Genomic DNA, 13,317 nt, shown 5'->3' with positions numbered 1-13,317 from the left:
AAAAAAAACCTATTAAGTGGAAACATCTTAGGGTCCTGACCCCGTACGCAGTTCTGCTCAAGGTTAAACCAATCAGCTATCGAGCTATGATTTGGGGTTTGCACGGCGCAGATCTGCGCGGTTTGAGCCGATCAGACGTTATAGATCTCGGTGACATCAAGGAGGTGTTGACATACAATAACCAGACTACTTTGTATGGCATAAATATCTGGTTATTACATGTCAACAGGGGTAAAGCCTTTGTTAATTCTCAAACAAAAGGTAAAACAAAACCTCTGAAAGTCTGAACGAAAACACCTTCCTTTGACTAAATACAATAAGCTAAAAAGGAGCGACATTATTTTCACAGGTCCTCTTTTATTATTATAGTTTCTCAAATTGATACTTTTTGTGTTTGATATGTGTATTATTTTTAGCTTACTTGAAGGGTGCTAATTTGGCGGGATTGTTTTGGCGCGTTAAGAACAGTGTTCTCAAATACTGGAACTTCCTTCGTGTATCTCCTCCTTAGAGTTAATCGATTAACTCCAATATAATGCCTTCCTTATTTTCGGAGTTTATGATATTTCTTTGAATACCTTGTATCCCAGAAGAGTCCTTGCGTTATTTTCCAATTTCAACTGGAAGCTTGGCAAGCCTTAATCGGCCACGGCGGACTTGTTACTTTGCTTTCGTTGTAAATGCGTATGCAACCATACAAATATCCATCTTTGGTCGCTAAACTCGGAATGATCAAGCCGGCTATAACGCGAGGCAACGCGAGTTGGAGTGCTTATCATTGCAAGTGGTCACAAGACACAAAGCGCAGTCCTGCGCTTGCATTAGCCAATAATGATACAATTATTCACTTCCTTTAGCGCAGGACTGCTCATGTATCAGCGAATCCCGTATTTAGCGTGATATCGGAACCCACGTGAACTGCTACCTAGCGCCTGGTTAATTAACCTGGTTAATCTACTCGGCTTAGTTTCGTATTTTAACTCAAACATATTGATTAAAAATAAACTTCTCACTACATCCAGAGTACTTTTCAATTATCTGTTAAGGACTCGCTTATTTTGAGAAATTTCGGGCTCGTTATGAAAGTAACGCGACACGGCAAAACTTGAGCGCAGCCCTGCGCTCGCATTAGCCAATAATGATACAATTATTCTCTTCCTGTTGCGCAGGACTGCTCATGTATCAGCGAATCCCGTATTTAGCGTGATATCGGAACCCATGTGAACTTCTGCCTAGCGCAGAGCAGCTTATGCCCTTGTACCTGCCACTTGGTTAATCTACTCTGCTTAGTTTCGTATTTTCAATCAAACATGTTGTTTAAAAGTAAACATGTCTATAGTTATGAAAGTGATGCGAAACGGGAAAACTTGTGAGTTAATTACGAGTTTCGCGCACGACTGCACCGTTTTGTGCTTATCTTTCAATATATTTTGTACTCCACTGTTAGCAAAGCGGCCGTTATGTTATCAAATAAAAAATAACATTAGTATGATCAAGCCGGCTATAACGTATAGCAACGCGAGTTGGAGTGCTTATCATTGCAAGTGGTCACAAGACACAAAGCGCAGTCCTGCTCTTGCATTAGCCAATAATGATACAATTATTCACTTCCTTTAGCGCAGGACTGCTCATGTATCAGCGAATCCCGTATTTAGCGTGATATCGGAACATATTGATTAAAAATAAACGTGTCACTATATCCAGAGTACTTCTCAATTATCTGTTAATAACTCGCTTATTTTGAAAAATTTCGGGCTCGTTATGAAAGTAACGCGAAACGGCAAAACTTGAGCGCAGCCCTGCGCTCGCATTAGCCAATAATGATACAATTATTCACTTCCTTTAGCGCAGGACTGCTCATGTATCAGCGAATCCCGTATTTAGCGTAACATCGGAACATATTGATTAAAAATAAACGTGTCACTATATCCAGAGTACTTCTCAATTATCTGTTAATAACTCGCTTATTTTGAAAAATTTCGGGCTCGTTATGAAAGTAACGCGAAACGGCAAAACTTGAGCGCAGCCCTGCGCTCGCATTAGCCAATAATGATACAATTATTCACTTCCTGTTGCGCAGGACTGCTCATGTATCAGCGAATCCCGTATTTAGCGTGATATCGGAACCCATGTGAACTTCTGCCTAGCGCAGAGCAGCTTATGCCCTTGTACCTGCCACTTGGTTAATCTACTCTGCTTAGTTTCGTATTTTCAATCAAACATGTTGTTTAAAAGTAAACATGTCTATAGTTATGAAAGTGATGCGAAACGGGAAAACTTGTGAGTTAATTACGAGTTTCGCGCACGACTGCACCGTTTTCACATGGGTTCCGATATCACGCTAAATACGGGATTCGCTGATACATGAGCAGTCCTGCGCAACAGGAAGTGAATAATTGTATCATTATTGGCTAATGCGAGCGCAGGGCAGCGCTCAAGTTTTGCCGTTTCGCGTTACTTTCATAACGAGCCCGAAATTTCTCAAAAAAAGCGAGTCCTTAACAGATAATTGAAAAGTACTCTGGATGTAGTGAGAAGTTTATTTTTAATCAATATGTTTGAGTTAAAATACGAAACTAAGCCGAGTAGATTAACCAGATAAATTAACCAGGCGCTAGGTAGAAGTTCACATGGGTTCCGATATCACGCTAAATACGGGATTCGCTGATACATGAGCAGTCCTGCGCTAAAGGAAGTGAATAATTGTATCATTATTGGCTAATGCAAGAGCAGGACTGCGCTTTGTGTCTTGTGACCACTTGCAATGATAAGCACTCCAACTCGCGTTGCTATACGTTATAGCCGGCTTGATCATACTAATGTTATTTTTGATTTGATAAGATAACGGCCGCTTTGCTAACTGTGGAGTACAAAATATATTGAAAGATAAGCACAAAACGGTGCAGTCGTGCGCGAAACTCGTAATTAACTCACAAGTTTTCCCGTTTCGCATCACTTTCATAACTATAGACATGTTTACTTTTAAACAACATGTTTGATTGAAAATACAAAACTAAGCAGAGTAGATTAACCAAGTGGCAGGTACAAGGGCATAAGCTGCTCTGCGCTAGGCAGAAGTTCACATGGGTTCCGATATCACGCTAAATACGGGATTCGCTGATACATGAGCAGTCCTGCGCAACAGGAAGTGAATAATTGTATCATTATTGGCTAATGCGAGCGCAGGGCTGCGCTCAAGTTTTGCCGTTTCGCGTTACTTTCATAACGAGCCCGAAATTTCTCAAAAAAAGCGAGTCCTTAACAGATAATTGAAAAGTACTCTGGATATAGTGACAAGTTTATTTTTAATCAATATGTTTGAGTTAAAATACGAAACTAAGCCGAGTAGATTAACCAGGTAAATTAACCAGGCGCTAGGTAGAAGTTCACATGGGTTCCGATATCACGCTAAATACGGGATTCGCTGATACATGAGCAGTTCTGCGCAGCAGGAAGTGAATAATTGTATCATTATTGGCTAATGCGAGCGCAGGGCTGCGCTCAAGTTTTGCCGTTTCGCGTTACTTTCATAACGAGCCCGAAATTTTTCAAAATAAGCGAGTACTTAACAGATAATTGAGAAGTACTCTGGATATAGTGACACGTTTATTTTTAATCAATATGTTCCGATGTTACGCTAAATACGGGATTCGCTGATACATGAGCAGTCCTGCGCTAAAGGAAGTGAATAATTGTATCATTATTGGCTAATGCAAGAGCAGGACTGCGCTTTGTGTCTTGTGAACACTTGCAATGATAAGCACTCCAACTCGCGTTGCTATACGTTATAGCCAGCTTGATCATACTAATGTTATTTTTGATTTGATAAGATAACAGCCGCTTCGCTAACAGTGGAGTACAAAATATATTGAAAGATAAGCACAAAACGGTGCAGTCGTGCGCGAAACTCGTAATTAACTCACAAGTTTTCCCGTTTCGCATCACTTTCATAACTATAGACATGTTTACTTTTAAACAACATGTTTGATTGAAAATACGAAACTAAGCAGAGTAGATTAACCAAGTGGCAGGTACAAGGGCATAAGCTGCTCTGCGCTAGGCAGAAGTTCACATGGGTTCCGATATCACGCTAAATACGGGATTCGCTGATACATGAGCAGTCCTGCGCAACAGGAAGTGAATAATTGTATCATTATTGGCTAATGCGAGCGCAGGGCTGCGCTCAAGTTTTGCCGTTTCGCGTTACTTTCACAACGAGCCCGAAATTTCTCAAAAAAAGCGAGTCCTTAACAGATAATTGAAAAGTACTCTGGATGTAGTGAGAAGTTTATTTTTAATCAATATGTTTGAGTTAAAATACGAAACTAAGCCGAGTAGATTAACCAGATAAATTAACCAGGCGCTAGGTAGAAGTTCACATGGGTTCCGATATCACGCTAAATACGGGATTCGCTGATACATGAGCAGTCCTGCGCAGCAGGAAGTGAATAATTGTATCATTATTGGCTAATGCAAGAGCAGGACTGCGCTTTGTGTCTTGTGACTACTTGCAATGATAAGCACTCCAACTCGCGTTGCTATACGTTATAGCCGGCTTGATCATACTAATGTTATTTTTGATTTGATAAGATAACGGCAGCTTTGCTAACAGTGGAGTACAAAATATATTGAAAGATAAGCACAAAACGGTGCAGTCGTGCGCGAAACTCGTAATTAACTCACAAGTTTTCCCGTTTCGCATCACTTTCATAACTATAGACATGTTTACTTTTAAACAACATGTTTGATTGAAAATACGAAACTAAGCAGAGTAGATTAACCAAGTGGCAGGTACAAGGGCATAAGCTGCTCTGCGCTAGGCAGAAGTTCACATGGGTTCCGATATCACGCTAAATACGGGATTCGCTGATACATGAGCAGTCCTGCGCAACAGGAAGTGAATAATTGTATCATTATTGGCTAATGCGAGCGCAGGGCTGCGCTCAAGTTTTGCCGTTTCGCGTTACTTTCATAACGAGCCCGAAATTTCTCAAAATAAGCGAGTCCTTAACAGATAATTGAAAAGTACTCTGGATATAGTGACAAGTTTATTTTTAATCAATATGTTTGAGTTAAAATACGAAACTAAGCCGAGTAGATTAACCAGGTAAATTAACCAGGCGCTAGGTAGAAGTTCACATGGGTTCCGATATCACGCTAAATACGGGATTCGCTGATACATGAGCAGTCCTGCGCAACAGGAAGTGAATAATTGTATCATTATTGGCTAATGCGAGCGCAGGGCTGCGCTCAAGTTTTGCCGTTTCGCGTTACTTTCATAACGAGCCCGAAATTTTTCAAAATAAGCGAGTACTTAACAGATAATTGAGAAGTACTCTGGATATAGTGACACGTTTATTTTTAATCAATATGTTCCGATGTTACGCTAAATACGGGATTCGCTGATACATGAGCAGTCCTGCGCTAAAGGAAGTGAATAATTGTATCATTATTGGCTAATGCAAGAGCAGGACTGCGCTTTGTGTCTTGTGACCACTTGCAATGATAAGCACTCCAACTCGCGTTGCTATACGTTAAAGCCAGCTTGATCATACTAATGTTATTTTTGATTTGATAAGATAACAGCCGCTTTGCTAACAGTGGAGTACAAAATATATTGAAAGATAAGCACAAAACGGTGCAGTCGTGCGCGAAACTCGTAATTAACTCACAAGTTTTCCCGTTTCGCATCACTTTCATAACTATAGACATGTTTACTTTTAAACAACATGTTTGATTGAAAATACGAAACTAAGCAGAGTAGATTAACCAAGTGGCAGGTACAAGGGCATAAGCTGCTCTGCGCTAGGTAGAAGTTCACATGGGTTCCGATATCACGCTAAATACGGGATTCGCTGATACATGAGCAGTCCTGCGCAACAGGAAGTGAATAATTGTATCATTATTGGCTAATGCGAGCGCAGGGCTGCGCTCAAGTTTTGCCGTTTCGCGTTACTTTCATAACGAGCCCGAAATTTCTCAAAATAAGCGAGTCCTTAACAGATAATTGAAAAGTACTCTGGATGTAGTGAGAAGTTTATTTTTAATCAATATGTTTGAGTTAAAATACGAAACTAAGCCGAGTAGATTAACCAGGTTAATTAACCAGGCGCTAGGTAGCAGTTCACGTGGGTTCCGATATCACGCTAAATACGGGATTCGCTGATACATGAGCAGTCCTGCGCTAAAGGAAGTGAATAATTGTATCATTATTGGCTAATGCAAGCGCAGGACTGCGCTTTGTGTCTTGTGACCACTTGCAATGATAAGCACTCCAACTCGCGTTGCCTCGCGTTATAGCCGGCTTGATCATTCCGAGTTTAGCGACCAAAGATGGATATTTGTATGGTTGCATACGCATTTACAACGAAAGCAAAGTAACAAGTCCGCCGTGGCCGATTAAGGCTTGCCAAGCTTCCAGTTGAAATTGGAAAATAACGCAAGGACTCTTCTGGGATACAAGGTATTCAAAGAAATATCATAAACTCCGAAAATAAGGAAGGCATTATATTGGAGTTAATCGATTAACTCTATAGAGGAGATACACGAAGGAAGTTCCAGTATTTGAGAACACTGTTCTTAACGCGCCAAAACAATCCCGCCAAATTAGCACCCTTCAAGTAAGCTAAAAATAATACACATATCAAACACAAAAAGTATCAATTTGAGAAACTATAATAATAAAAGAGGACCTGTGAAAATAATGTCGCTCCTTTTTAGCTTATTGTATTTAGTCAAAGAAGGTGTTTTCGTTCAGACTTTCAGAGGTTTTGTTTTACCTTTTGTTTGAGAATTAACAAAGGCTTTACCCCTGTTGACATGTAATAACCAGATATTTATGCCATACAGAGTAGTCTGGTTATTGTATGTCAACACCTCCTTGATGTCACCGAGATCTATAACGTCTGATTGGCTCAAACCGCGCAGATCTGCGCCGTGCAAACCCCAAATCATAGCTCGATAGCTGATTGGTTTAACCTTGAGCAGAACTGCGTACGGGGTCAGGACCCTAAGATGTTTCCACTTAATAGGTTTTTTTTCCAGTTTAGAATTGATCACTGTTCATTATAACACACATCAAATTGTCATTATGACACACATCGAATCGCCATTATAACACACATCAAATTGTCATTATGACACACATCGAATCGCCATTATAACACACATCAAATTGTCATTATGACACACATCAAATCGCCATTATAACACACATGAAATTGCCATTTATAACACACATCAAATCGCCATTATAACACACATCAAATTGCCATTATAACACACATCAAATTGTCATTATGACACACATCAAATTGTCATTATAACACACATCAAATCGCCATTATAACACACATCAAATTGCCATTATAACACACATCAAATCGCCATTATAACACACATCAAATTGTCATTATAACACACATCAAATCGCCATTATAACACACATCAAATTGTCATTATAACACACATCAAATTGTCATTATAACACACATCAAATCGCCATTATAACACACATCAAATTGTCATTATAACACACATCAAATCGCCATTATAACACACATCAAATTGCCATTATAACACACATCAAATCGCCATTATAACACACATCAAATTGTCATTATAACACACATCAAATTGTCATTATGACACACATAACACTGCCATTATAACACACATCAAATTGCCATTATAACACACATCAAATTGTCATTATAACACACATCAAATTGTCATTATAACACACATCAAATTGTCATTATAACACACATCAAATCGCCATTATAACACACATCAAATTGCCATTATAACACACATCAAATCGCCATTATAACACACATCAAATTGCCATTATAACACACATCAAATTGCCATTAAAACCCACTTTAAATTGCCATTAAAACACATCAAATCGACATTAAAACACACATCAAATCGCCATTATAACACACATCAAATTGTCATTATGACACACATCAAATCGCCATTATAACACACATCAAATTGCCATTATAACACACATCAAATCGCCATTATAACACACATAACACTGCCATTATAACACACATCAAATTGCCATTATAACACACATCAAATTGTCATTATAACACACATCAAATTGTCATTATGACACACATCAAATTGTCATTATAACACACATCAAATTGTCATTATAACACACATCAAATTGTCATTATGACACACATCAAATTGTCATTATAACACACATCAAATTGTCATTATAACACACATAACACTGCCATTATAACACACATCAAATTGTCATTATAACACACATAACACTGCCATTATAACACACATCAAATTGTCATTATAACACACATCAAATTGTCATTATAACACACATCAAATTGTCATTATAACACACATCAAATCGCCATTATAACACACATCAAATTGTCATTATAACACACATCAAATCGCCATTATAACACACATCAAATTGCCATTATAACAAATATCAAATCGCCATTATAACACACATCAAATCGCCATTATAACCCACTTTAAATTGCCATTAAAACACATCAAATCGCCATTATAACACACATCAAATTGTCATTATGACACACATCAAATCGCCATTATAACACACATCAAATTGCCATTATAACACACATCAAATCGCCATTATAACACACATCAAATTGTCATTATGACACACATCAAATCGCCATTATAACACACATCAAATTGCCATTATAACACACATCAAATTGCCATTATAACACACATCAAATTGCCATTATAACACACATCAAATCGCCATTATAACACACATCAAATTGCCATTATAACACACATCAAATTGCCATTATAACACACATCAAATCGCCATTATAACACACATCAAATTGCCATTATAACACACATCAAATTGCCATTATAACACACATCAAATCGCCATTATAACACACATCAAATCGCCATTATAACACACATCAAATTGCCATTATAACACACATCAAATTGCCATTATAACACACATCAAATTGCCATTATAACACACATCAAATCGCCATTATAACACACATCAAATTGCCATTATAACACACATCAAATTGCCATTATAACACACATCAAATCGCCATTATAACACACATCAAATCGCCATTATAACACACATCAAATCGCCATTATAACACACATCAAATTGTCATTATGACACACATCAAATCGCCATTATAACACACATCAAATTGCCATTATAACACACATCAAATTGCCATTATAACACACATCAAATTGCCATTATAACACACATCAAATTGCCATTATAACACACATCAAATTGCCATTATAACACACATCAAATCGCCATTATAACACACATCAAATCGCCATTATAACACACATCAAATCGCCATTATAACACACATCAAATTGTCATTATGACACACATCAAATTGCCATTATAACACACATCAAATTGCCATTATAACACACATCAAATTGCCATTATAACACACATCAAATTGCCATTATAACACACATCAAATTGCCATTATAACACACATCAAATTGTCATTATGACACACATCAAATCGCCATTATAACACACATCAAATTGTCATTATAACACACATCAAATCGCCATTATAACACACATCAAATTGTCATTATAACACACATCAAATTGTCATTATGACACACATCAAATTGCCATTATAACACACATCAAATCGCCATTATAACACACATCAAATTGCCATTATAACACACATAACACTGCCATTATAACACACATCAAATTGTCATTATAACACACATCAAATTGTCATTATGACACACATCAAATTGTCATTATGACACACATCAAATCGCCATTATAACACACATCAAATTGCCATTATAACACACATCAAATTGTCATTATAACACACATCAAATTGCCATTATAACACACATCAAATCGCCATTATAACACACATCAAATTGTCATTATAACACACATCAAATTGTCATTATAACACACATCAAATTGCCATTATAACACACATCAAATCGCCATTATAACACACATCAAATCGCCATTATAACACACATCAAATTGCCATTATAACACACATCAAATTGTCATTATAACACACATCAAATTGTCATTATAACACACATCAAATCGCCATTATAACACACATCAAATCGCCATTATAACACACATCAAATCGCCATTATAACACACATCAAATTGCCATTATAACACACATCAAATTGCCATTATGACACACATCAAATTGCCATTATAACACACATCAAATTGCCATTATAACACACATCAAATTGTCATTATGACACACATCAAATTGCCATTATAACACACATCAAATTGCCATTATAACACACATCAAATCGCCATTATAACACACATCAAATCGCCATTATAACACACATCAAATTGCCATTATAACACACATCAAATTGTCATTATGACACACATCAAATTGTCATTATAACACACATCAAATTGTCATTATGACACACATCAAATTGCCATTATAACACACATCAAATTGCCATTATAACACACATCAAATTGTCATTATAACACACATCAAATTGCCATTATAACACACATCAAATTGCCATTATAACACACATCAAATTGTCATTATGACACACATCAAATTGCCATTATAACACACATCAAATTGCCATTATAACACACATCAAATCGCCATTATAACACACATCAAATCGCCATTATAACACACATCAAATTGCCATTATAACACACATCAAATTGTCATTATGACACACATCAAATTGTCATTATAACACACATCAAATTGTCATTATGACACACATCAAATTGTCATTATGACACACATCAAATCGCCATTATAACACACATCAAATCGCCATTATAACACACATCAAATTGCCATTATAACACACATCAAATTGTCATTATGACACACATCAAATTGCCATTATAACACACATCAAATTGCCATTATAACACACATCAAATCGCCATTATAACACACATCAAATTGTCATTATGACACACATCAAATTGCCATTATAACACACATCAAATTGCCATTATAACCCACTTTAAATTGCCATTAAAACACATCAAATCGACATTAAAACACACATCAAATTGCCATAACACACATCAAATCGCCATTATAACACACATCAAATTGCCATTATAACACACATCAAATTGCCATTATAACACACATCAAATTGCCATTTATAACACACATCAAATTGCCATTATAACACACATTAAATTGTCATAAAAACACACAAATTGCCATTATAACACACATCAAATTGCCATTATAACAAATATCACATTGCCATTATAACACACATCACACGGCGATTATGACACACATCACACTGCCATTATAACAAACATCAAATTGTCATTATAACACACATCAAATTGTCATTATGACACACATCAAATCGCCATTATAACACACATCAAATCGCCATTATAACACACATCAAATCGCCATTATAACACACATCAAATTGTCATTATGACACACATCAAATCGCCATTATAACACACATCAAATTGTCATTATGACACACATCAAATCGCCATTATAACACACATCAAATTGCCATTATAACACACATCAAATCGCCATTATAACACACATCAAATTGCCATTATAACACACATCAAATCGCCATTATAACACACATCAAATTGCCATTATAACACACATCAAATTGCCATTATAACCCACTTTAAATTGCCATTAAAACACATCAAATCGACATTAAAACACACATCAAATTGCCATAACACACATCAAATCGCCATTATAACACACATCAAATCGCCATTATAACACACATCAAATTGCCATTATAACACACATCAAATTGCCATTATAACACACATCAAATTGCCATTTATAACACACATCAAATTGCCATTATAACACACATTAAATTGTCATAAAAACACACAAATTGCCATTATAACACACATCAAATTGCCATTATAACAAATATCACATTGCCATTATAACACACATCACATGGCGATTATGACACACATAACACTGCCATTATAACACACATCAAATTGCCATTATAACACACATCAAATTGCCATTATAACACACATCAAATTGCCATTATAACACACATCAAATTGCCATTATAACACACATCAAATTGTCATTATGACACACATCAAATTGTCATTATGACACACATCAAATTGCCATTATAACACACATCAAATTGTCATTATGACACACATCAAATTGTCATTATGACACACATCAAATTGCCATTATAACACACATCAAATCGCCATTATAACACACATCAAATTGCCATTATAACACACATTAAATTGTCATAAAAACACACAAATTGCCATTATAACACACATCAAATTGCCATTATAACAAATATCACATTGCCATTATAACACACATCACATGGCGATTATGACACACATAACACTGCCATTATAACACACATCAAATTGCCATTATAACACACATCAAATCGCCATTATAACACACATCAAATCGCCATTATAACACACATCAAATTGCCATTATAACACACATCAAATTGCCATTATAACACACATCAAATTGCCATTTATAACACACATCAAATTGCCATTATAACACACATTAAATTGTCATAAAAACACACAAATTGCCATTATAACACACATCAAATTGCCATTATAACAAATATCACATTGCCATTATAACACACATCTAATTGCCATTATAACACACATCACATTGCCACTATAACACACATCACTTGGCCTCACCCTCTGGCTCCTCTCCATCTTGGGGAGTGATCTTGTTACATTTTCTTGTTTCCTCATCTGACACAACACACTGTTCCTGTAATAATCTGCTGCTGAGCTCTTCAGATATTTCCTCACTAGAATCTTTGGCACTTTCCTCCATATCATTTGATTCAATACAGTTATCACCCAAAGTCTCTTTATCTTTATCATCTGAATCCTGTAACAAGCCCTGTTCAATCTCATCTTGTTGAAGCTTTTGCTTTTCAATCTGCTTTTTCAGCTTCTTTTTCATTTTCTTCTTTTTATTTTTGGATAATTTCATTGAGCTACATTGCTGTAAAAAGAAAAGTAAAATATAGAATCTATTGTATTTTCATTTTATTTTAAACTATGCCACCAGGTTAAAGCTGCAGCTGAAAAAAAAAAAAAATGGATAGTAGCTTCTAATCTAATGAGGCAGTACTGAGCAAACAAACCATGAAAACCTGATATTATCATCCTGATTGAACATTATTTCACATACTTTTCTGATGACATCT

At 36.2% G+C, this 13,317-nt stretch overlaps 1 protein-coding gene across 2 annotated transcripts in view; it reads right to left on the bottom strand.

Moving 5' to 3' along the window:
• Window positions 1-13,317, bottom strand: part of LOC5509784 (SRSF protein kinase 1) — a 30,218-nt gene that overhangs the window by 12,322 nt on the left and 4,579 nt on the right. For both annotated transcript variants that reach the window (XM_032378772.2, XM_032378774.2), the window contains exon 10: window positions 12,797-13,112. In XM_032378772.2, the coding sequence (XP_032234663.2) occupies window positions 12,797-13,112 (316 nt within the window). The remainder of the gene's footprint in view (window positions 1-12,796; window positions 13,113-13,317) is intronic.

The sequence above is a fragment of the Nematostella vectensis genome, chromosome 1 (genome assembly GCF_932526225.1).
Source record: "Nematostella vectensis chromosome 1, jaNemVect1.1, whole genome shotgun sequence".
NCBI classification, from domain to species: domain Eukaryota; kingdom Metazoa; phylum Cnidaria; class Anthozoa; order Actiniaria; family Edwardsiidae; genus Nematostella; species Nematostella vectensis.
The sequence above is the reverse complement of the archived record's forward strand: the minus strand, read 5'-3'. Positions and strand labels throughout refer to the sequence as shown.